At 43.1% G+C, this 27771-nt stretch overlaps 1 protein-coding gene across 1 annotated transcript in view; it reads right to left on the bottom strand.

The window, feature by feature from the left end:
* The window catches only part of LOC311236733 (neurocalcin-delta B), a 100161-nt gene that overhangs the window by 17701 nt on the left and 54689 nt on the right, over positions 1-27771 (bottom strand). The window contains exons 2-3 of the mRNA XM_084324476.1: positions 15400-15569; positions 330-916 (exon numbers count right to left, since the gene is read on the bottom strand). Of these exons, the coding sequence (XP_084180602.1) occupies positions 330-707 (378 nt within the window). The 5' untranslated portion in view covers positions 708-916; positions 15400-15569. The remainder of the gene's footprint in view (positions 1-329; positions 917-15399; positions 15570-27771) is intronic.

Raw genomic sequence — 27771 nt, forward strand, 5'->3', positions numbered from 1 at the left:
TGCAATAGCGGCAGAAGGCGTTAGAGGTTGGTATAAGACCGTCTGCCAGCTCGGACACATTCAGTACAGCATGCACAAGGTGCCCCGCTGAATTATGAATGGCAATAGCGATTAAAAGAAATACCGTGAGAAAAACGTAGTTCTACGTTTCCAGCACTCAACCGTCGGGCGACAGAAACGTAGTTCTACGTGAACGGCACCCAATGTGTTAAGAATCGATTTGATTAGATTCAAGTGAAACGATTGGATACAGATTTTTTTCCCGGCTCGAATGTTTACGAAACAAGTATTTTTACGACCCCCAGCAAATGCAAGGACAGAACACCCACCGTCACAATCTCCAGCATCTCGGCCTTGCTGATGTAGCCGTTGCCGTCCAGGTCGTACATGCTGAAGGCCCACTTCAGCTTCTGGTCCAGGCGGCCGCGCGACGTCACGCTCAGCGCGATGATGAACTCCCGGAAGTCGATGGTTCCGTCCCCGTTGGCGTCGAACGTGCGGAACACGTGCTCGGCGAACTTGGAGGCGTCGCCGTACGGGAAGAAGTTCCCGTAGATCTTCTTGAACTCCTCCATGGAGAGCGCACCGCTGGGGCAGTCTCTCAGGAAGCCCTTGTACCACTCAGTGATCTCCTGTTCCGTGAAGTCTGTGTTCTCCATCAGATCCTGCAGGATCTCAGGACGCAGCTTGCTGTTCTGTTTACCCATGGTGCACCTGGCTGGAGGTCTGCTGCTGCTGCTAACAGGAGGTCTGCTGCTAACAGGAGGTCTGCTGCTAACAGGAGGTCTTCTGCTAACAGGAGGTCTGCTGCTAACAGGAGGTCTGCTGCTGCTGCTAACAGGAGGTCTGCTGCTAACAGGAGGTCTGCTGCTAACAGGAGGTCTGCTGCTAACAGGAGGTCTGGTGGAGCTTTAGCCTGGTGGTGAAAAAGAGGGATGAGAGGAATAGAGGTTGTTGGATAATCTTGTAGTGAAGCTTGATCAATATATTGATAAAACAAAATTGAATTCAGTCAATGCACAATGTATATATATATATATATTGATTCAGATTATTCATATATTAAAACGGCACTTAACCTCTTAAGCCCGGAGCCCTATGTTATAAGATTATGGTCTGTTCCTTTAAGAGGGAGGCACCCAAGCATACAGGTCAGCTACGCAAGGAGCGAATATGTGATGAGACAGACGGTGTGTAAACAGGAAGAACAACAGAAGCAGGTAGCTTGTTGTGAGATATGTAACGTTAGTCAACAGCATGATATGAAGAATACAATGGAAATAAATGCACAGTCCTGAAGATAACGGTTTCCAGTGGTTTATTGTCACCACCACACATCAAGAGGGAATTACCCCGAAGTCCGGACAGTACGTTAATAAGTACGTGACTGTACATGACCACTTCGGCCCTAGAGTGAAGATAACACTCTCCTGTACTCTTACTAAGGTTCGAGTTAACACAGAAAAAGGTAACACCTATTTTCCGAAAATCCGCCTAAAATACATACCTAAGTAAATGGAATATTGCTCCACTTCTACAAGGTCCATTTTCATGTTCTTGGTATCTAGGGACATCTATGGACCTCAGTGAATGTATTCCCAGTGTCAGAAATATTGTGTCTATTACTAGGCTTGCTTAAACTGTGATGAAACAAAGGAGAATATGAATTATGATTTTTCTTTGCATCTTTTTCACTTCCTCTCCAACCTCTCCCAGAAGCAGTCGCATCTCTACTCCTCTCCCACCCTCCACAGAACACCTCAAGGCCTTTCTCTTATCCGCCCGGAGACGTCCGTACCAGCCTTCTACAGCTCCTTTCCCTGGAAGCCTGGATCTGCCCCTCCCTGGAGACGCTCGGCCGTATTGACCTTTTTTTCTTTTTCTTTTTACAGCAGAATCAACTCGACTTTTAACCGTAATATGGATCTAATAAGCTGGGCTTTTACAGCGATTGATCGCATATTCTCGACGAGGAGGCAAAATGCGGATGATCCACTATGCCCTCTTGGGAGCTATCAAGCGGGATACACCATAAATTCATACGGGAAATGGCTTGCGATATGCTTTTTCCCGTTGGAGATAAACGATGTTGAAGACGTATATCTTCTAATTGTCATGCTGCTCGGCTTGGGCTCCGTCAGCTGTTGGATCTGGTACTGTCTGAATCTAATTCGGAAGAAGTTGAATCCTATGGCCAGGGACATGGCCGGGATCAAAGACAACCAAATGGAACTGTATAAAAGGATCGCTGACCTTAACACCCTGCGGGGTGATGAACAATTGAGCTCTAAGACCATTTTGGAACGGGGCGAAATCTACCACGTAGATGAACAATCGTGCTTGAAACCAATTCTTGAGAGACTTGTTACTAACCACGCAGAGGAACTGTCGCGGTCTCAGGCCATTCTGGACATCACGACGGAAATTAGGGACGTGAAAATAAAGATGCCACCATACCGTGCTAATAGGGGGTATGATGATGATGAATAATCTAAATTAACCCAATTTTGATCATATGGCAGCAATTTGCCTTAAGCTGCACGTATCATCCCCCCCCCCTATCCCATTCTGCTATGAAACCAACCAAGGTCGAGGTCGGTGTGGGGGAGCGATTTCATGGAAGTGGCCAGGCCAGGGTCGAGAAGGAACGAGCTGTGCTGTCTGGGGGTGATAAGATTGATGAGGCCCCCGTCCCCCCCCTCCCTCCACCCCCATTCTCTACCCATTCCTCCCTCCTGCGAGTATGCCTGGCGCTGATGCCTTATCTGGATGGCTGCCTCCTACGCGCGTTGGAGGGGGGGCCCTAAGACTGTTTCATAACCCAATTCCTGTCCCCCAGCCTCCCCCATCCCTCCCCTCCCTCCATCCCTCCCTCCCTCCCGCCACCTGGCGCGACGACACCTTGTTTTACTACTTAGTGTTGTTGCTGCCGACTATTGCATACGGCGTCTCAGGCCTTCTGTAGATGACATGTGTCAACAAATGTACATGTCTGTTGAATTTATGCTGTGCCGTTGTTACTGTAAAAATGTAATGATTGTGATGTTGTTATTATTAATGAGACGTTGAGCTGTATGTGTGTGTCATTGGAATTTCCCCAAGGGGATTAATAAAGTAATATCTTATCTTATCTTACTGTGAATAACACCATGGAAAAAATTACCAGACATAAGAAACTGCCACTGGGCTCATTCAGTACCTTCTTGAGATCACATGTACAAAAAATCTAAGGAAATTAATAAAGGGAAGATGATTAGGTTTTGTAGATACAGTACTGAATTCTGCCATCCGGACCCATGCTATTTGAAATATTATTATAGAATATAGAATATGAGGCCTATAAATGACCTTATTATAGCCAACTTGTACACTATGGATTGGGCCAAATCTACTCTTTCCAATGGCAGAGTTAAATTTGGATTTAGTATCACCAGGCGTGCATGAAGAACAGAGAATTAAATCTACTGTATGTAAGTAAGTAAGTAAGTAAGTAAGTAAGTAAGTAAGTAAGTAAGTAAGTAAGTAAAGTTTATTTATATAGCACCTTTCACAGACCAGGGTCACAAAGTTATTCACATAGTAAGAACATCAATAAAATGCAAAAGATAGCAGCATGGTAAAAGAAAATTAAAAACGTGAAAGATCAGGAAAACCAAAACAGATAAAAAAGACATAAAAGATTTACACAGAGAGTAATTCGCCAAACGCCTGTTTAAACAGCACAGTCTTTAGCTGCTTTTTAAAAGTGTTTACAGAGACCACAGATCTAAGGTCAAAGGGCAGAGCATTCCATAGCCTGGGGGCCACGGTTTCGAATGCTCAGCCCCCTTTTTTCTTCAATCTAGCCCGGGGGACAGCCAGCAAGCCCTGATCAGACGACCTGAGCCATCTGTTGGTGGTGTAAGGACGCAGTAGGTCGCAGATGTAGGCAGGTGCCTGACCATGGAGTGCTCTATAGGTGATGACCAGAACCTTAAAGTGAATTCTGAATTTGATGGGGAGACAGTGAAGAGAAACTAAGATGGGAGTGGTGTGGCAGTACTTTCTGGACCTAGTCAGCAGCCTAACGGAGTTGTTGAGAGGGTCCCCGTGCATGTGGCAACTTCTGAGGTGACTTTTTCTGAGCCTATAATAAGAACCTCCAGTTTTATCTGCGTTTAACTGAAGGAAGTTGTTTGCCATCCAATCCTTGACAGCAGTCAGACAGTCAAAGAGGGCAGATAATTTGTCAGATTGTTCGGGCTTGAAAGAGACATATAATTGGATATCGTCAGCGTAGAAATGATAAGAGACCTCTTTGAATTGACTAATGATTACTCCCAGAGGGAGCATGTAAAGTGCAAACAGAGTAGGAGCCAGCACAGAACCCTGGGGCACGCCACAGGACAATGGAGCAGTTTCGGATGTGAAAGTGCCAGTAGACACAGAAAAACTCCTATCTTGCAGATAGGAGGAGAACCAATCCAGCGCACTCCCAGTGATGCCAGCCCACTGCCTCAGCCTTTCGATCAAAATGCAGTGGTCGACTGTGTCAAAGGCTGCAGTTAAGTCCAATAGCACCAGCACAGAACATTTTCCCTCGTCAGATGATCTCATGATGTCATTTGAGACTCTGAGAAGGGCTGTTTCGGTAGAGTGCTTCTGACGGAAACCAGTTCGGAATTTGTCGAAAATGGAGTGTGCATTTAAGGCAGCAGTGAGTTGAATGGCAACAACCTTTTCAGTGATTTTTTAGATGAATGGCAATTTTGATATGGGCCTATAATTTTTGGGGAGGGACGGATCAAGGTTTAGCTTCTTTAAGAGAGGCTGAACAACTGCTTGTTTAAAATATACTGGGACACAACCAGTTTGAAGTGAGCAGGTTATAATGGCAACCAGGCACGGAGCAATGGAGGTGAGTACGCCTTCCTTTTTGTGCATGCATGTCGGTATGATGTCTAATGGGCTTGAGGAGGTTTTCATAGATCCCACTAGTTTTATACGGTCCGTCAGGGAGATGGGAAGGAGATCATTAAGAATTGATGGGCGGGAGGGGGTGCTTGGAGGGAAAGTGAGGGAGGGGATGATGTTGGCCCTAACATATTCAACCTTGCTCACAAAGAAGGAGAGGAAATCACTACAATCCTTGTTTGAGAATATGGGTACAACCGGGGGAGCGGGGGTGACGATATTGGTGATGGTGTCAAATAAAAATGTTGGATTCCGCTTACTGGTTCTAATCAGATTGGCGAAATAGGAGACTCTTGCATCCTTGACCATATTGTTAAAATCGGTTAACAGTTCCCTGTAGTAGAGGCGGTGAACTTGGAGTTTTGAGGCGCGTCTTTATTTATCTTTATAATCTTTATTGGAGCCACTTTATCCAATATGGATGAGCAATATGAGTTAAATGCGCTGACCAGAGAGTCCAACGTATGTCCATGGGTGTGAGTGGGACCGGTCACCTGCTGGGTGAAATGTAATGACTCAGTGAGATTTAGAAAATCAACAGCAAAGTTATGTTTTTTTTTTGTTTTTACTTAAATGTTTTATTAACATTTATAGACAAACAACACTTACACAAAAATGAAACAACACAATAAGAAAGAATGAAGTGAACATAAATAGTTATATGGTTAGCATGGTTAGTTATATGGTTCCACATCCAAAGTTATCTGTTTTATCATCAACGTGGATGTTGAAATCACCAGCCATTAAAACTCTGTTAACTCTGCTAAATGCTCACAATAGGGGAGACAAACTAAATGCGCTCCAATATATGCCAATAACGTTCAGTTTTGTGGTATATAATCCAGAGTAATAAGATCATTTTAAAAAAATTGCCTGAACAGGGGAGGAGAATAGGATAGGAGAACAGGGGAGGAGAATAGGATAGGAGAACAGGGGAGGAGAATAGGATAGGAGAACAGGGGAGGAGAATAGGATAGGAGAACAGGGGAGGAGAATAGGATAGGAGAACAGGGGAGGAGAATAGGATAGGAGAACAGGGGAGGAGATTAGGATAGGAGAACAGGGGAGGAGATTAGGATAGGAGAACAGGGGAGGAGATTAGGATAGGAGAATAGGGGAGGAGATTAGGATAGGAGAACAGGGGAGGAGAATAGGATAGGAGAACAGGGGAGGAGAATAGGGGAGGAGAACAGGGGAGGAGAACAGGGGAGGAGAATAGGATAGGAGAACAGGGGAGGAGAATAGGATAGGAGAACAGGGGAGGAGAATAGGATAGGAGAACAGGGGAGGAGAATAGGGGAGGAGAACAGGGGAGGAGAATAGGGGAGGAGAACAGGGGAGGAGAATAGGATAGGAGAACAGGGGAGGAGAATAAGAGGTCACAGGCCTTAACGACTACAGACCGGTCGCCCTGACGTCTGTGGTCATGAAGGTCTTTGAGCGCCTTGTCCTGGCCCACCTGAAGTCCACCACAGACCCTCTTCTGGACCCCCATGCAGTTTGCGTACAGAGCCAACCGTTCCACGGACGATGCTGTGAACATGGCTCTGCATTATGTCCTGGAACACCTGGACACTGCAGGGACCTACGCCAGGATTCTGTTGGTGGACTTCAGCTCGGCCTTCAACACCATACTCCCGCACATCCTGGAGCACCAGATGTCCCTGCTGCAGGTGCCGGACTCTACCTGCAGGTGGATCACGGACTTCCTGACTAACAGGACTCAGCGGGTGAAGCTGGTAATCAACATCTCCGATCCCAAGTCCATCAGCACTGGCTCCCCACAGGGCTGTGTTCTGTCCCCACTACTATTCTCCCTGTACACCAACAGCTGCGTCTCTCTGCACCCCTCGGTCAAACTCCTGAAGTTTGCGGACGACACCACCCTGGTGGGTCTCATATCCAGGGGGGACGAGTCCGCCTACAGGAGGGAGATCGAGAGGCTGCTGAGCTGGTGCAGCTGCAACAACCTGGACCTCAACGCCCAGAAAACAGTGGAGATGGTGGTGGACTTCAGGCGGAAGGCAATATCCGTCCCTCCCCACCCCGATCATTCTGGGAGGCACCCCGGTGGCCTCTGTGGAGTCCTGCCGCTTCCTCGGCATGACACTCTCCCGGGACCTGAAATGGGAGCTGAACACCATCGCTCTCAACATAAAGGCCCGGAAGAGGATGTTCTTCCTGCGTCAGCTGAGGAAGCTCAGGCTGCCGAAGACCATGATGGTACAGTTTTACACCGCCATCATCCAGTCCATCCTCACCCTCTCCATCATCACCTGGGACAAGGCCAAGCTGCAGCGGGTGATTCGCTCGGCGGAGAGGGTGATCGGCTGCCCCCTTCCCTCCCTCGAGTCCCTACATTCCACCAGGGCCTTGAGGAGGGCAAAGAGGATCATGGCAGACCCCGCCCACCCGGGTCACGACCTCTTCAACATGCTCCCCCACGGCAGGCGGCTACGGCTGCCCAAGACATTAAAGTCCCGCCATAGACTGAGTTTCTTCCCCTCAGCAGCTCGCCTGGTAAATGAGTCAGGTGTCCCCCTGCCCCCCCCCCCTCCCCCCCTCTATGGCGAGCTGCTAGGGCTGGACCTCTGGACTTGAACTGTGCTGCACTGTATCCATGTCCCCAACCACTGCACTTTCACTGTCTTATTGTTGTCTCACTGTTCTGTCCTGTTTTGCACTTATTTATTTATTATTATGTTATTCTTATTTGTGAAAAAAAACTGTAAATGTCTAATCACGTTTACACAATATGGTGAATAAAGTCATCTGAATCTGAATCTGAATCTGAATCTGAAAGAGGAGAACGGGGGAGGGGAGGGCAGGAGATAAGAGCACCAACTGAACATCCCCAAGGACCAAGACAGCCTAGGGGTTTATTCCTGGCACTCAGCAGGCTCCCAAGATCACAGCCTCCCAATTAACCTTTAAGACTCTTACAGTCAGAGACGACTGTCTCTTAAGATCAGGATAGGTGACCAACCAAGGTTCCATTATGTAAGTTCCACGTCTCTTGAGTGTGTCTCAGAAGGGCAAAGGTTGAAGTGTTCAGGTATTAGTGAGACAAGTCTGTCACTTTTAGTTTCTAATGACAGCGACTGTACTAAGACTACAGACAGGCAATATACTACTGATGTTTACTGGTAACCATGTCTGTAGAGAGAGGGAGAGAGAGAGAGAGAGAGACAGAGAGAGAGAGAGAGAGAGAGAGAGAGACAGACAGACAGACAGACAGACAGAGAGACAGAGAGTCAGACAGACAGACAGACAGACAGACAGACAGACAGACAGACAGACAGACAGACAGACAGACAGACAGACAGACAGACAGACAGACAGACAGACAGACAGACAGACAGACAGACAGACAGACAGACAGACAGGGAGAGAGAGTCAGACAGACAGGGAGAGAGAGTCAGACAGACAGACAGACAGGGAGAGAGAGAGAGTCAGTCAGACAGACATAAATTACAATATGTTGTAATATCTGCCACTTCCCATTGTAATGTATTACCATGGTGCTATTTCATTCATTAGGAGTTCAAGCATGAAGGGCAGAAACCCTATTGTTCTTAATCTTCTCCTTCAGAAATGCTTTTGCAAATTCCCATAAGATGGTAAATGGTGAGATGGTAAATTAGATGGTAAATTAGATGGTAACTGGTGAGATGGTAAATTAGATGGTAAATTAGATGGTAACTGGTGAGATAACTGGAGGAACATGAACTTTTGGAATGTTTGATAACACTGCTGAACCACATGTGTGAACTTATTTTGCGGTTCATAATTGTTGGCTTGAAAACCGGTAATCACAGCTTGTTTACATTTACAGGCCCTGTCCACACGAACGCGGGGTTTTATGTAACCGTGATTTAATGTGCGCAGTTGCACTGTTCGTCCACACGCATCCGGGTTTTTGGAACACTGCAACCACGCTCATTTCAAGTTTAGAGTCCAGGGTGACGTTTTTGGCGCATCCCGGTTTCAGTGGTTGCGTGTGGACATAGTAACCGAAATATGTAACCGTTATATGAAAATGATTGTAACAAACGGGGGTCCCTGATGTAAACAAGACGAAAGTATTTTTCTGGTCTGCATCCCCTTAACACATCATGCGCCATTCACGTTGTACGACGTGTTTCAAGTTCATGCTAATTCTGCCAGATCACGGCGTATGACGTTATTGAGATCATATTTCATATTTTCGCCATGTTATTCATATTTCCCTCACGGAGCCTCGTCTGATGCAGTGGAACTCGGCACAACTCTGCAACGCTTCAATACTACCACCTGGTGGATGATCGGCGAGTTGCCAAACCGGAAATGGCCGGTTGGATATCGGTGCGTCTCCTAAATACGTCCGGCCACTCGCATATCGTTGCGGGACTGTAGACACACGCCGTGGATATGGATCGCTGCCATAACTCAATAATCGACATGATTTGGGCTGTTATTATTATTATACAAACCGGAAATGGATCGACTCGATCCCCATCAAATAACTGGGATCTTTTTGCTCTAGTATCATCGCACAACGGTAAGAGGAGGCTGCCGTGACTTTCAGCGTGTGTACAAAAGGCCCAAGGACTGGGCAGACATAAAGACTGTGGGGTGCTGTTCTGCTGTTCTGCTGTTCTGCAGCTGGACGCCTCTCAGACATGTCTAGACATGTCAGTCGATAGTCAGCATCTATATATATTAGTGGGCTTTAGTGATTCCTTCAGTTCGTGTGTGCGTCCCTGATCACAAGTAAGTGTTAAATATGTGCATAATGAGGACGCTTAGTTATTGTCGGTGATTTATATGGTTAAGGCTTATACTAATGTTATAATTCTACCAGTTGTTTAGGAAGCAATGTACCAGTATGTTTATAGTGATAATGTAGCCTATTGGGTATAATCTATGTTGTTGATTATAGTATTTAGTACCTGTTTAGCACTGTTTACCCCTGTGACTAGTATAGGAAAGCACTGCTTCCTATCACATGCTTCCTCCGACACATGTGTAGCCAGCCCACCGCTTCTTTTCACCTGGCAGCGCGGACTCTCACTGGGAGAGTGTAACGTGTGGAAGGTCACACTACCTCTCCTAGATCCTTCCCTCGCGGTGCAGGCGCCCTGACCGAACTGTAGGAGTCGCTGTTTACAACGACCAGGACCCACCCTCGCCGGGTTTCCCACCCGCTGACTCTGCCAATTGTGTTAGTATGGACGGTGTGGTAATATTGACCTTGAATTTCATAACTAATATGGGTGTATAATCAGAAAACCATAATGCAAAAAGCCAGGTGTACCCTTTCAACAGCAGAGTGTGTTTTCAGTGCTAAAGTAAGAAGTGACACTGGTGTTACAGAAACAGTCAATAAACCCCCACTAACAAATGTACTCAGTACTCGGAACAAAGAGACAAAGGTCACACCTACTGTGACCAGATTACAGCAGAGGACAGCTGGTCTAACCAGAGACCTGATACTGGCTCTGACATTATAAGACAGGACAATCTATTAATCAACTGTTTAGTGTCAAAAGGTCTCATATGATGTCTGGTATCAGTCTAAGAAAGCACTGACTGTACTGGGATGATATTAGACATCTATAACCAGGGGGCGAAATTAAAGCCCGCCGCCCACCAGGGGCGCTCAGTTTTTACCTTTGGCGCTTGCCACTGAGAGCCCTGCCCGCCGTGTGGCGTGTAGACATGTAGTTCATAATGATACTCTTATTTTGAAGATCTGTGCGGGTCTCATTTCCGGCCCAAGCGCAGCTAGAGTCATAATATCGATGGCTCCGGCAGTTAGCAGCATTCGGTTCGTATGATATTCTTATTTTGAAAAAAAACGTGGCAACGAGTCATATCCGCCCAGCCGGGCCAGCCCCCTGCAGCGGGATACTATTGGCTTCTGCTCGTATCAACACAGAGCGGCCCGCAGCTCTAGTGCCACTGCTAACGTTAAGCTCTCAGAATGGTAGCAGCTCGCCTGCAGCATCTAGTGCTAACGTTAAGCTCCCAGAATGGTAGCAGCTCGCCCGCAGCATCTAGTGCTAACGCATTGTCTAACGGTATCTAGCTGGCTAGCTACTGATATAAACAAATGCTCCAGCAATAGTCTACTCGAGTGCATAAAACCTCCGTTCCCTCGTTAGCTAGCTCGCGTTAGCTAGCTCACGCTAGATCGATCTGTCCCAGTAAACTAAATTGTCTTAACGTTATCTACCGGGCTAGCAGTAGCTACAGATAGCTCCTGATATCAATGTCTTATAACATTGATTGAATGCGTATTCTAGCTGAGGGCATGTTGAATGTGATTTGACAACATAACCGTAACGTTATAAATGGGTCCAGCTGCATCGCCGGAGAATCCTTGCATGCTGAATGTAGGGTCTAGCTGAATATAGGGTCTAGCTGCAGGGCCGGAGAATCCTTGCTGGAGCTGGAGGCTACTCAAGTATACACACAGACAGTGGAGCTGTTTGCAGATAGCAAGCATTTTGACTTATTGCGTGGTGGCGATGTCTCGCAGATAATACAACTACAAGTATGATTATATAATATATATTTTATTTAAAAAAAAAATTATATAAAATATATATATATATTTTTTTTAATCAAAAAAAATTTGGCAGGTAAGAAATATGCTTGGCGGGTAGACTCTTCCCATCTACCCGCCACTGGCCGGTGAGTCAAAAAGTTAATTTCGCTCCCTGTCTATAACCATATAGAAGGAATGTTAAAGTTATATATTCATTTAGATTTGGGCAGCCAAGGAGGGGGGCCATCAAGACCCCCTTCTGTTCACTGAAGGAAGACAATGACGGGGGCCATCAGCGGCCCCCTCTGGTTATTGAGTCAAGACCCACACAGGAGATCGAGGAGGTAGGGGCAGCCGGCCCCCACAGAGAAACCCAGAGGTGGGGGCAGCCAGCCCCCACAGAAGCCCGCCCACAGAGGACCACCTGATTGGACCAAAATGTATTACTGGAATATTATGATTGGATGGAAGTTATAGTATATAAGAGCGAACATATTGTTAGTTCAGGAGCCCAGACCCCACCCCAGGTCTGCGGCTCCACCCCTCCCCACCCCAGGTCTGCGGCTCCACCCCTCCCCACCCAGAGACTACTGTGAGCTGATTGCATTTTACGTGAGTAAATCATGTGTAACACCAATTGTTGTTTAGATTAGAGTAATGTACAGATCCCTGATCTGTAAACCAGATTTACTCATGTGTAATGTGTACAGTAAATTCTCTATGTTCATTTGATGTTAACAAATGACTGTTGTATGTACCTACATGTTGGGGTTTTGAGATGCAAACCTTGTTGATTCTGTGTACAAAACAGACATGATTAATGTATTCTGATAATCCTTGTATGTGAAAAGCAACCTTTTTATTCACTCTTGGTCGCCGAGACAAATAAATCCATGAGTTGAATTCGAACTCTGTTGTTTGGACTGCACATTTATTCCTTGCTGGCTAAATTGGGAGTCAGATGAGGAGACCAAAAATTCTATCACTTATGATCCTTTCTCCTCCTTCCAGATAACAATCTCATTGTACTGTACAATAACCTTAGATTATTGTTAGGATTCTATAGGATTATACTACAACGGTCGGCCAACCCGGAAGCACCACAGCTGGATTCGATCCCACTGTCTCTGTGGTGGTAGACAGACGCTTAGTCCGCCGTGCTACCCGGACGCCCCGTCAGTACTCTTAACACTTTGAGTGCCAGCCACGGCATCATTCGTTATTTCATGCCAACCGTTGAGTGCCAGAAACTAGATATGCCGTTTTTTTATCGTTATTTTTTTATTAGTGATTTCCATTCATATTTCATCAATCTAGCCTCACGTTACCAGTGGGGATCTGTCTGAGCTCGAACAGGGAAAGTACCGCTCCCTATCGTCTCTCCGGATGGTACTGCACCCCATTGGATTAGACTGAATGAAACGCATTGGGAAAAAAAGAGTCCGGATTCCACATTTTACTTGTCAGGCATGTAACCGGAGACGATCCCAGTCATCGCCCACCATCAGAACAGCGTGGAATATGTCTTTCGACCACCCAGCGTTGGATCAATAAACACGATCGATATTTGGAATGGCGATCAGGAATTGGAATAATCTTTTTGGAGAACATCTGATCTGAGGTAAGGAATCTATTTTACCAGTATTGGGATAATCAGAGCTGTTTTCACCTATATATCAACGTGTCCCATATGTGTGTGTGTGGCTGTGAGTGTGTGTAGCTGATCAGGAAATAATATAATAGATTTTTCAGCCCGCTTCTATAGCGTGCATAAGTACACATATACTATCGATAATCTTGCGTTTATTTGAAAACGATTCATAAATAGGCAGAAAAATTACAACGTGTTTTGTGTATTACAGTAAAGCGCGATTCCTGCAGAATCTTATTTTTTTCTGAAAGTTTAAAAAAAATAGCGTTTTTCAAAATGGTATAAAACGGAAATGAACCGATTAAAAAACAATCAGTTTCGACAATGTTGACTGCAAACAAGTCATTGATAAGCGACGGTCGTATTAGACACATAGCCATAATTTAAGATATAGTTTATGCGTTCACAAATGTGAGCGCTCTGTCATTGACTACAGCGCCGGCACTCAACGGGGTATATAGGACTGGCACGGCTGGCACGGAAAGTGTTAATAATCGCAGCAATGTGCGCATATGCGCTACATTATATGCGTAAATGTGCGCGAAGACTCGACAGTACTGAACCAGAAAAAGTATTTAGGAGCAAATCTTTTGCATGATTAAAAACGATGGTTCAAACGTCCGTTAGAAAAACCCTGGCAAATGTTCGAATCCCAAAAACAGGCTTGGGGACAGCTCTGACACACACACACACACATGATTTTAGAATATTTCAGCTAATGAAATTAAATGTTTATTATCATCAACTATCCAGTTTGTTCGTTTGACATTTGGCTACTTCATTGAACGTAGAGAGGGAGAGAGGCTTTTTTTTCTTTTTACAAAATACAGAATACTTTATAATGAAATGCTTGTTTCTTATGAGTCACTAATGGAACTCAAAACTGAAACAGGTGTCGAGCGTTTCCAGGGTTGGCTTAGCTTAGTTAGCGTTAGCGACTAACGTTAGTTAGCTTAGTTAGCGTTAGCGGCTAACATTAGTTCGCTTATTTAGCGTTAGCGGCTAACGTTAGTTATCTTAGCTTAGTTAGCATTAGCGGCTAACGTTAGGGACCTATAGTGTCTATTATGAAATGACAATTGTGAGTCAATGAAGGTCCGCGCTGGTCTGTGTCTAATGAAATGACAATTGCAAATACATATTTTTTTCTCCCTTGGCTCATTACAATTTACTCAAGCCTAGTAACAGACACAATATTTCTGACACTGGGAATACATTCCCTGAGGTCCATAGATGTCCCTAGTATCAGATACCAAGGACATGCAAATGGACCTTGTAGAAGTGGAGCAATCTTCCATTTACTTAGGTATGTATTTTTAGGCGGATTTTCTGAAAATAGGGCTAAGGCTCAAGAGGTTAATAAGACATAGATTGAAAAGTATCTGCCCAATTTGTTATTTTGAAGGTATGAACCTGTACTTTCATATTATGTAAAAATAATCGATGATGCCTCAACAATACCCTAAAGTCTGCGCCTGGTCACATAAAGTGCAGTGGTGAGTTTCCGAAAGGGGCACCATAAGTGTCACCATAGTCTAGTAGAGCCATATGAAATCCGTTTTATTTTTTTCCAAATTCCATTTTATTTTTTTCCAAATTCCGTTTTTTCCGTTTTAATATTTCAGAATTCTGTATTTTGCTTTGTACGCTCATTTTACCATCAGAAATAGTGTCTAATAAGTGGGAATGAATAAATGTCCACAATTTAATAAGATATAACAGTCCATTTAATAGGGCTGTCTTAAATACTTCGAAGCTTCATTCATTTATTTCATTCGAATATGAAAATAAAATTCGATTATTAAAAAAAATAAAAAGGTATATATATTTTTGCAAAATCAACTCTGCCTCTCTTTGTTAACTACAACAAGCAATGCCGTTTGTTATTTAAGATGAGGTCGGACTCGGCACTGACAGATTTGTGTTCATTGTGCTGCTTTTATGAAGCCTCAAATGACTGCTTACAATATTTCATGAAAGCAAAGTGTTTTGTTTGTCTAAGATTTAAACTTTACAGCACTGACAAAGTTGAACAAAGTGCTGTACAAGTCCCACAACATAAAAAAAAAAAAAAAAGTAAAAAAAAAAAAAAAAAATTATTATTTTTTTTTTTATAGTTGATTCCATTTTTATTGCTCAATTCCGCGATTCCGTCCGCGATTCCGTGATCGCGGATTCCATATGGCTCTATAGTCTAGCATGGCAAGAATTGTTTAACCAGAGTGAGTCTAGCAGAGAGAGTGAAAGAAGAGTGCATACTGACCGAAAACCAATTATACTTCCTCTCGGCCGCTCTCAGGACCCGTCTTTCTTCTCCCACTGTATCTGACAGCCATGGACTGGGTGTGGAACAGCGGGCAGGCCTCTTGGCCAGGGGACAGAGCTTGTCGAAGCAGGTCGAGAGGGCTGAGAGGAGGGTGGAGGTTGCTGTATCTGGGGGGAGAGCAGAGAAAGTATCACTCAAAGGTAGATGTCGGAGGAGAGGGTGGAGGGGGACAGTGTCGTAGAATTTGATAAATATAGCTCCTACATATGTTGGGATATGTCCCTAGGAAGAAGGTTTAAGTACAGAGGTTCAGAGACAGCTGTCCTCTGCAAGTCATAAAGGATCAATAGTAAAACCTTCAAGGCGACATCCTGCCTAGAACCCGTGTTTGCAAGATAAGAAAGGAACTCAGTAATAATCATTAAGTCATGTGCAAAATGAATGAATCATGTGTCTAGTCTTTTAGAAACAGTCAAAGTGTAACAGTTGAAGACATCTAGTTCCACAAGAGTGCATAGTGTTTATCTCCCTGAGTAAATTTACATACAAGTGTTACAAGCAGCTGGAACAATGGACCTCTAGGTCACATGCGCCTGTTAGATGCTGCAGGCACCTCCTGTGAGCACGACGTAGAGACAAAATGTCTAAGGAGGGGTTAAGGTTTACTACTCCAGTAATTAAAGTATGTTTATATCCTTAATGAAGCTCCAAATTAAACTGCAAATATTACTGTTATGTTGTGCTAAGAATCTTGGACGTAATGATATGAAATATGCTGTGTTCATGACCAAAGAAATCACCAAAGTTTGCCATTAAACTCTTTCTGAACCAATCTGGAGAATACCCATAATACTGAAAATTAGCTGCTTATAAGGGATATTAACTTAAGCTAAAAGGAATGACTAAAATGTTATAAAACTAGACTGATGAGACAAAACAGTGATTTTCATCTAGAATCAAATACTTTTCAGACAAAAATAGTATGTGTTTAGGGAAGTAAGCAGCATTCAACCATAAATGTACTGAGACTTAATACCAAAATTATTAAGTCAATTTTTAACTAGTAAATATCCATTTGATTTGAAACAATGAAAAATCAAACAGTCGGACTAAGTCCCACCTTCATTGAGATTTGAACTGTGCATGTTGGTGATTGGATGAAACCATTTGTGTGATGTCACTGATGACCTCACATTGAGGAGTTTCGGCTCATTGATAAAAGGGGGTGTGGGAAACACAAGGAGACACAGAAGAAACAAACCACCCCCACCAGTGGAAGAGGACGGCAAACGAGAAACAGACGAGGAAGAAGCTCTTTGAAACGAGAAAAGAATCCTTTTGTTGTCATCAGACAACAGAGAAAAACAACAGATCGACTCGACCATCGAGCCTACATTGAAGACCATTCTTTTTTAATTGTGTTCGATTAGTCTGGTATTTGATGACAAACGGCATAGAGTTTGCTTCCATCAAATATTATTGCACATACTCCTAGTCTCATTGAACCAGAATCATTGTTGTTAACTTTTTGGACTCTGAAAATTAAAACAGATCTGAGAAATAGAATCCCCTTCCTTCTCCTGCTTCGCCGCCGTCTTACAAACCGTGTTGGTTTTATCAGTAAATAGGTTTTAAGGTGAAGTTAGAAACACAACGCAGAGTAAGTCAGATAGATGGTTTTATGAGATAAAACCCTTATTCCTTTTTACGATAACAGGGAGCGTAGGTTGCGTTTGAATGAGACAACTTGGGGTTGGAGTGGATGGTTTGGGGTTAAGCACAAGAGTTTGTGAGAAGGATATAAAGAAGCAGTCTGATACATGAAGGGGAGTTACCGTGGTGTTAATTATGCTGGAGTCATGGGAGAATATGAGATCCAACTTTGTGAGTGGGAAGCAGGACAGTGGGAATCAGGTCAAAGGATTGTAGGAGAGATAGCAGTGTGTCTGACTGAGATGAACCAGGCAGGTTGAAGTCAACCATTAGGAGAAATAATAATAATAATAATAAATTTTATTTATATAGCGCTTCTCAATGACCCGAAGTCGCTGACAGTAGTTATTAGGGATGTCCCGATCCGATCACGTGATCGGGATCGGGGGCCGATCACGTGATTTTCAGAAGATGGGGATACAAAAAATAAATAGAAAATCGGGACCATGTTCACGTCTTAAACTCATACTGAGGCCTTAGTTTTGGTTTTAAATTACATATCATCATTCATTTATTTATTGTCACACAGAGCAGAAGAATTTGCCAAAACAAAAGCATTTCCTTTGATTTAATTATACATCAAATGATTTATGTCAAGGATGAGGGACATCCACTAGTTGCAGAAACCTGATTTTTACAGACGATGGCGCCATTGCTCTATGTGTGTTATTACTAGGGATGCCCCCCGGACCCCGGTTTTGAACGGGAACCGGTACTATATTAGAAAATACCGGAGTATTTATAAGCTCCGACGTCCTCGGTACTGCTATCGATACTCTAGAGAAATTATTATTATTATTATTATTATTATTATTATTATTTAAAAGTTGCGAACGATCCTCTCTCTGTCTCTGCACGAGAAGCGAGCCGCAGCAAGCCATTACACACACTTGTCGCGAGCCACTCACACATACACGGGTAGGGACTGGAGGTGCCTGTCCGTGGCTAGCTACGTTAGCTACGGAGCTAGTAGTCAGTTTCAGTGTTGCTGGATGGTACACTCTAACGTTAACGTTATGCCGAGTTCATACTACACTACACTTATGAACTCGACATAGCGATAACGTTAATCCGTTTCCATGAAGTGTTTAATTAGCAGCAATCTGTTCTGTTGTTGAACATTTAACGTTAACGTGGCTAGCTACGTTAGCTACGGAGCTAATAGAGTATACCATCCAGCAACACTGAAACTGACTAACGTTAACGTTATGCCGACTCGCCGAGTTCATACTACACTACACGTATGAACTCGACATAGCGTTAACGTTACTCCGTTTCCATGAAGTGTTTAATTAGCAACACTCTGTTCCGTTGTTGAAAATGTAACGTTAAGGTAGGTATCCGATGCACTTCCGGCGTGGACAGGAAAACGTCGTGAAATCGTTGTAGTCATTTTGTAGTCTTATTAACTAAAAGATTTTAACAAAATAAAAAGCAGCAGCACTATTGCATAACTGAGTCATGTTTGCTATGTATTTCTTTCTTTAGGGGAGTAGGACATTTGTTTCACAGTTTTAGCATGATGTTTTATAGATGGCCAGGTTAAACACAGGTTTTTGTTTTTTAAGAGGGGGCCGGGGGTTTGATTTGATTGAAGTTTATTTCAAATATGCAACACAACAAACAAATATCAAGTACAGATATAGCCTTAAGCCGTTCAAATAATAATTTATAAATTTTTTTTAAATTTAAATATATTTAAATAATAATCTAAAAGAACCGATAAGAGTATCGATAAAGTACCGAACCGTTAAGCAGTATCGATAAGAGTAGTAGTATCGATAAAATCCTAACGATACCCATCCCTAGTTATTACCATCTCATGAAGCAGCAGGTTGGAGGGGAGGTAAGGAGGCAGAGTTTTTAGATTACTCTGGTTGCAATGCCTCGCTTGAATGAAGTTAACTTTTCACCTGGATAACGTCAATATTTGCTTTGTGACTAGGGGTGGGACGATACATCGATCCAGATCGATACATCGATGTAATTATCAACGATCGAATCGGATCGATGCGATGTAATAAGATCGATTCATATCGATACTCTTATTTTGAAAATCCTGTGGCGAGTCGCATAACTGATTGTGTTAAATGGGCATATGATATCATCTCATATCGATCGCAGGCACCTGAATCTAATCGTATCGTATTGTATCGTGAGAGACTTTGTGATATCGGCAAATATCGTATCGTTGTCCAAAGAATCGATATCGTATCGTATCATGATGAAACTGGTGATTCCCACCCCTATTTGTGACTGAGGATTATCGTCGGCGTTTCAGACCAAAATGGAGCAAATCATTACATAAGTCGAACACTGTGAATGTATACTAATGTGCAAACAGATTAAAACTTTTAATATTTCTCGTATGAAGTGAATGTAATGTGAGCCACCGGCGCCCGAGCCACCTCGAGCCGCCTCGAGACCCTCGAGGGACTCGGTGTTCTAATTATGAGGGGGCCAATGGGGGCTCAGCCCCCATAGCTAGAGTCTGAGCCCCCATAGTCAAGACCCCCTGTGGGGGTCTCTCAAAAAATTTATATAATCTTTATTTTTATTTCTTTTATTTTTTTTAATGTACGAATTAGTATTATTTATGTTACCTAAATAAATTGTTAATAGATCATATTTTCCTTTTCAGTTTTTAAAAGAACGAGTAATTAATGTTGTGGAATAGGCTGCATTTCACCTCCAAGCCGCTATGTGTCGCCCATAAGTTTAACGCTACTCCAACCTAGTGAAGAAGAAGCAGCAAGCAGCTGCTGTAAACAGAAGGCTGCCGGTCCGTGTTCTGCAACTGAAAACATAAACACTAAACAGTACGCCACATGCCGCCAAAAAAAAAGGCTCAACCCGCCGCAAGGCTGTCCAAAGCTGGACAGCTTTGGTTTTATAAAAAGGCCAAAGACTGACGCGGTTAGTGCAGCAGCTAGCAGCGCTACTGTCACTGAAGTTGACACTGCTAGTGCTAGTACTAGTGTTAGCTCTGCTGCTCCTGTGCGCAGTGCACCTGTTATTGTTACCGCGCCGGTTGCCACTGCCAGACCCGAGTCTCCACCACTAGACCTGGACTGTGCTGCTACTCATCCACCACAATGCTGGGGTCTGAGTCAGTGGAACTTTTGGAAAAATAAATATAGCTGGTTATTTGCCACGGAGGGATGCATTGGCTGCCTTCCATGTAAAAACGCCAAGACATTGTTAAATAAATAATTTTGGATCCCATTTGGCAGAGCAGTGGATGAATGGGACTGTGACTAGCTCTCAGAGCAAGAAGTTGAGGAAGAAAATATACTTGCACAGTGATAGCATTGCTCATAAGCAAGCTATAGAAATAGAAAGTCAAAACCAGAAGGAAGTGCTTCCAAAAAAAGTGAGCGAAATCACATCTGCTTTGCTCAAGGAGACAGCCAGTTCATTCAGGGCAGCATATACTGTCGCTAAAGAAAGGTTGCCGTTCACCAAACTGAACCCCCTTATGACACTTAATGAGTTGAACGGTGCGACAGTCGCGCCAGCTCACCGATCCCATCATTCTTGTGCACAGATCATAGAGCACATTGCCACAGAGATAAAAAAAAAAAACATTATTTATTTTGTTAAGTATTATTATTAAGTATTTACTTTATGTTCATTCATCAGATGATAATGTTACACTGACTGTATCCTGATAAATGCTGCTGTTGTGCCATACAACTATTTATTTTCCATTAGATTATTGTTAGTTTTTGATTTATAAGTGCAGAGACAAATAAATGTTAATTCAAGTTCATACATTTTGTCTAATTTTTCAAATTAAATTGTTGTATTTTATCAGATGCAAAATGCAAATAAGTAAATATGGCATTATATATCAGAGGTGAGTAAGAAAATTAACAAATATTGATGGTTAAGAATGAGACTGAATAATGACATCACACAATAGTCTAATGATTAGACTGTTGTGTGATGTCATTATTACTTAGTATTAGACTAATCCTAATGAGATATTCCTCTAAATATGACTTCGAAAACAGCCACAATTTCAGGAGAAAAATATATATAAATAAAATTCAGGGGGCCCCCATAGCTCTCAGGTGATAATTCGAACCCTGCCCTCGAGGGACTATTGAGGCAACAGTCTCGCTTCGCCAGTTTCTGACAAAAATGCGTTACTAATGTGAAAAATCGGATCGGGAAAGATCGGTATCGGTAGATACTCAAAATCACATGATCGGGATCGGATCGGGAGCAAACAAATGTGATCGGGACATCCCCTAGTAGTTATAGGAACATAGTGAAAACAAAAAAGGAACATTAGACCATGGGGGAAACAGATGAACGCAGCATGAGATAACACAAAAAAGACAAAGCGACAGGAACAGACATCAATCAGGTGGTTGAAGGCTATAGGGAGAACAGGTAGGTTTTGAGGCGGGATTTGAAGGTGGAGAGTGTAGGGGAGTCTCTGATGGACTGGGGGACTGGGGGAGGGAGTTCCAGAGTCGGGGTGCAGTGTGAGAGAAGGCCCGATCACCAATGTTTTTGAGTTTGGATGTCGGGACAGTGAGGGAGGCAGTGGAGGAGGACCGGAGGGAACGGGTGGGGCGGTAGGGAAGAAGGAGATCAGTCAGGTAGGGGGGGGGCCAGGCTATGGAGGGCTTTAAAGGTGAGGAGTAGTGTTTTGAAGTTGATGCGTTGTTTGATCGGGAGCCAGTGGAGAGAGTGGAGGACAGGAGTGATGTGTTCACGGGACCGGGTGTTAGTGAGGAGGCGGGCGGCTGAGTTCTGGACCATGTGCAGTTTATGAAGGGAGCGGGAGGTGATGCCAGTGAGCAGGGAGTTGTAATAGTCAAGGCGGGAGGAGATGAAGGCTAGGGTGAAGGGGTTAGGGTTAGAGGAGGGGGGGCCATCTTCTGGAAAAAAGCGTGTACAAAAAGTGGGAAGTGTTCAAGGGGACCTGAAGGACGATAGAGAGAGGTCCATGAGGGAGAGGTAAAGAGCAGTGCATCCAGCCCTACTAGCAAGGAAACACAGCAGAGCTAAGATGTCAAATTGAAATGTCCACGGACCCATCATTGTGCTGCACTGACCTTCCATAACTACACAAGTAATCTGGCCATCATCACGTTCTACTTTCAGCTCCAACACAATCACTTCCCTCCCTCACTGAGTAATCTAATACCAAGACACAAGTCAGGAACACACCGCCAGAGCCATCTCACATGTACTCATTCCCATACCAGCCCCATCACATCAGCGTCTCTTTCATACTTCAATCATACAACAGTTTGATTAGTAATAATCATTGATCTAAATGGACATGTCGTGGATTGTCCAAATAAAACATGTGTAAAATCCCAAGGAAATGTACAATTATACCGGACGAAATGCTGATTGTAAGTGGTAAAGTGGGTGTCAGCTCTGGCACAATGCCTAAGGCCACCGGGGTAAAAAACCCTTCCCCCGCCCAAGCACACATTCTAAAAGGAGAAGGATACCAAGTCTTTTATTAGCTTTAGAACAGATGGTTTTGTCAGATAGGTTAGTTATAAATAGGGATGTCCGATAATATCGGCCGACCGATATTATCGGCCGATATCGGCAGTAAAATGTGATATCGGAAAATATCGGTATCGGTAAAAAAAAAAAAAAAAAAATTACATTTATTTAACCTTTATTTACCCAGGCAAGCAAGTAAGAACCAATTCTTATTTTATTTATTGTCAAAAGTATGCATGTTGGTTTAATTCAACAACAAGAGATATGTAATGTTAATTTTTACTTTTTTAATTATCATATTTTGCACAGATAATGCTTACATTTAGAAAGCCTTTTGAATGCATCCAGTGAAATTATTAATTACCTGAAATTATTCAGTTTTTTTGGGGGGAAACCCTGCATATATCGGTATCGGTTGATATCGGTATCGGTATCGGTATCGAAATTAAGAGTTGGACAATATCGGAATATCGGTATCGGTAAAAAAGCCAATATCGAGCATCCCTAGTTATAAACCATAGAGAAACGAAACGGAACTGAACTCAGCTATGATGGAGGTCAGTATATTACCTCCAAGGATACGGCCTTAGGTTAAACGTTGCAACACACATGGCCAACAGTCAGATTTATGGTATTAGAGCAGCTGAGACAATCCTTAATCCTGAGAAAAGGGGCTGTGAGAAACAGATCTGGGGTCAGCAAGGACCAGGGAAGAAACTGTTAGAATGTACTAGAACAAGAAAACATATATTGATCTATTAAGAGTTAAATCAGGCTACAACTGATAGAATCACATTAGCAAATAAGTTAGAATGCCTGGGTAGGTGAAAAGGAGAAAACTAATTGCCTAAAAGTTTAGAGAACAGTTAACCAGAGAACAATACATAATTAACTATAAGACTAATCGATTCAGTTTAAAACTAAACAAGATACTTAGAGTGTTCTATAAAGCTAAAACAAAGTAAACGGTTACTTTAGAGAATAGAAATACAACCATGGTATGATTAACAAACTACAAAAGGTTTAATTACATGGGGACAAACCTCAAGGAAAGACTGTTAGGAACAGTAGTCAAAATAAAGAATAAATCTCTTAATGATAAGGATAAGAAAACCATGACAGAGTACTTTGTATCTGTTAAATCAAGAAGCCACGTATGCTATTTCTGTTTAAGGAGGAGAGGCTTCGAGAAACTGTAGAACTTCCATATAAGGGAACGAAATGATAAAAATAGTCAGTATGTAAAATAGGACCTGTACCTTTAATGATCTAAAATGGCCGAGATCACGTTAAGCCAATAGAAAACAGTGACGCCCCTAGCTATCGTCACCAGGACGACGCGGGAGAAAGGGGCGGAGAATTGTCTTTATCTACAGACGCTGGGGAGACGATCAGGAGAGAGAAGACAAAACGAGCGCTCCCAGCTCTGAGCTAAGAAGATCACAGAAGACCAGGGTTGCCTTGCCAACCAGCACAAACAAAGGACGGGCCTCATGTTGCCGAGACGACCTGAGACAACAAAACCGGAGAAGTCGTTCTGAGCGGCACCAGCCGATCAGATACATGAACCGACAGCCAAACCGAAGACGATGATTATAGATATAGAAAGTAAATCCAGTACTTGTTTGATTCATTTAGTTGTGTTTATTGGAATGAATAAACACAGTTTGCTTTATTAAAAACATCTCGTCCGTGCTTCCTTCCTGCAACCGAACCCAATTAAAATGCAAACAACACAGAGAGAAGGGTAAAATCCACTATACGATCAAAGATAAGTTATACATTATGATAGAGACTTCAGACACTCTAAATGTCAAGTACCATTCACCACGCAATCACCACGCAATCACCACAATACGTATATTTTAATTATATATATATATATTTATTTTTTGGGGTAAATCTCTTTATTGGGTTTTCCAATTATTTCCAGTGACAATCCAGTTCCCAATCCCCCTACCATCCCTTCCCTACATCAGAAAATACAACAGGTAAAGTACAAAAGGAATTATATAAAAAGAAACACAACAAAACAAAACCCTAACCTTCATGCTTCCATTTGAGAAGTATGAGGCGTCTTGCCAAAAGAGAGGAAAAAAATATAATTCTATTAAGGTACAAAGGAGTGGGCTATTGGTGTCTGGGGGATTCCAAATAAGGCTGTAAGAGGGATGTCCACGCCAGATATATCTCCAAAGGATTTAAATATGTCTGACCAGAAATCAAATAAGTGAGGACAGGTCATGTAAATCATAGATATCTATAGAACACTAGATAGCTTAAGGCGGAGTCACCAGCGTCACTGAACCGCCGCCATCTTGCTCCAGTTAGCCTTGAGTGAGAGTGAGTGAGCTGCACAGACAAAAATACTCATAACTCGCTGAAATATTGACGGATTTACAAACGGGTTAGTTTGCTATAAACATCAAAGATGTAGTTATTATACTGCATACTTATAAAAAAAAAATTTAAAGATGTTTTTTTTTACAAACCGCTTGAATCATAGCCACGTTAATAATGCTTGTAATAAACCAAACCGTTTGTAAATCCGTCAATATTTCAGCGAGTTATGAGTATTTTTGTCTGTGCAGCTCACTCACTCTCACTCAAGGCTAACTGGAGCAAGATGGCGGCGGTTCAGTGACGTCGCTCTCCATTGGCCGGCAGCGCGGGCAAGCTATCTAGTGTTCTATATATATCTATGATGTAAATGAGGTTAGCTGGGTGATTGTTTGCACCTGTTACACGCATCGCTTGTGTCAGGTAATATCCTAGCTAGTCTAGCATTGGTGTAGTAGTGCACATGGTGGCGAATCTTACATTGCCTCGCACATATTGAGGAAGTGGCGTGCACTAGCTCTAGAGCAGTGTCCCACTCCTCGTCCGTCAGCTCCACTCCCAGATCCTGCTCCCAAGCAACTTTGATATTATTAAGATTGGATAGGATTGGAGATTCAGGTTGGATAGAATACATTTTCTCATGTATGTTTGAGACTAGGCCCTTAACATTAGGATTTAAATGAACACATACACCTAGCCTGGAGTTAGACAAGCAGATACATACCATTTTCTTCTCTGTGCATGCTTGCATTAAGCTTAGGGAACAGCCGCACCGTTAGCGTAGCTTAGCGTCATTCACTGGAAGTGTAGCCTAGTTCCCAACAGTCATGACCCCCCCCCCACACTCCTACCCAACCCCCCCTCCCCCCCCCCCCCCCCCCCCAACCACATCCAATGTACAGTCCCCCCCCACCCCCACCTACCCAATCCAATGTACAGTTTCTACGCCTAATGTATATACTCTTTTCTTTCTGGACTCTTTTTGTATCACAAACAGTACTGTAATTGCAAATCTGGTATGTCATAAATGTATAGATGTAGCAGTACTGTCTATCTGTATGTCATGTATGTCATATATGTTACGATGAATTGAAAATGGGGGACCCTGATGTAAACAAGACGAAAGTCTTTCTCTGGTCTGCATCCCCTTAACAATTGTATGTATTGAGCTGTACTGTACTGTACCCATTCTGCAATCTGTTAATAAAGTTTTCATTCATTCATTCATTCATGAAATACACTCCAAATACAACTCCAAAACTTTCCTGTAAACATGTTGTGACCTGTGTATTTACCACGTGGAGATTTTTTATTTTATTTCTTTAATGTTATCCACTTTTTTCTCATTTTCTATTTTTCTCCCATCCCAATTTCGTGTTTCCAATTCTCCCCTCCCCTGTCTTGAACGTTGCTCGCATATGCCTCCCACTGGTCGGCTGTAGTGAGGATAGAAGCCTTGCATCACGTGTCCCCTCCGGTACACGAGGAGGCAGCCTGTCACATCTTTTCACCAGACAGCGCGGACTCTCAGTGGCGAGGTGTAACGTGTGGGAGGCTCACACTACCCCCGCCACTTCCTGTCTCTGCTGTGCAGGCGTCCCCCAACCGACCTGTAGGAGTCGCTGTCCACAACGTCCAAATCCCCACCCATCGACTTCCACCCGCCAATGAGTTAGTATGACGGCCGGCCCAGGCCGGAGGCAACGCCGACACCCGGATTCGAGACCAGAGTCTCTTGGTGACAAGCGCAATCTCCGCTGCACCACCCAGCCGCCCCCGAAAATTTACATTTGTTTTCTACGCAGATATACTCTGAAATCTTTTTTGCCGAACCACTGCTGCCTGGGCGCAGTGATTTCATGTTTTTTGAAAAGGGCTAGCTCAAGAGGTTAAGCCTTAGCCATATTTTCTGAAAATTCGCCTAAAAATACATACCTAAGTAAATGGAAGATTGCTCCACTTCTACAAGGTCTGAATGTTCTTGGTATCTAGGGACATCTATGGACCTCAGGGAATGTATTCCCAGTGTCAGAAATATTGTGTCTGTTACTAGGCTTGAGTAAATTGTAATGAACCAAAGGAGAATATAAATTTAATTTTTTTTTTAAATCTTTGACAGTGAATAACACCATGCTAGAATTGACCAGACATGAAAAATCCAGCACCTTCTTGAGATCACGTGTACAAAAAATCAGCAAATTAATAAAGGGCAGATGATTAACAGGAGGTTTTGTAGAGACAGTACTGAATTCTGCCATCCGGACACATGCAATTTAAAATATGATTATAGAATATAAAATATCAGGCCTATAAATGACCATTATATAGCCAAGTCGCACATCTATGGATCGGGCCAAATCTCCTCTTTCCAATGGCAGAGTTCAATCTGGATTTAGTATCACCAGGTGTGCAGCAAAAACCATGAATGAAATCTACTGTAAGTACAGTTACTTTTTTATTATGTCTGTTCCTTTTTTCATCAGATTGCAATGGCATTTTTTGCTAAATACAATTTAAATTGTGACGGACATAAGATCATCTTCCGATTCAGATACAATTGAACACAAACGGTTTAAAAGATATTAATGTTTCTCGGCATATTTTCACACCGCCAACAAAGTACTGGGCCCTTTGTTTCGGAATGGATTTAGATGCGTCTCCCCATCGATACTGCGCCCCCCCCCCTCAAAATTTAACCCAGCCCCTCGACATTGTAGTTCTTTGAATAGACTGCAGGGGGAAACAGCCGTACAATCGAACAAGAATTAACATATTTACAAGTCGTATTATGTTTTGCAAATAAGGAGACATATAGATAACATCTCAAAGCACTCA

The sequence above is a fragment of the Notolepis coatsorum genome, assembly GCF_963971535.1.
Source record: "Notolepis coatsorum genome assembly, chromosome: 1".
Classification (NCBI taxonomy): Eukaryota; Metazoa; Chordata; class Actinopteri; order Aulopiformes; family Paralepididae; genus Notolepis; species Notolepis coatsorum.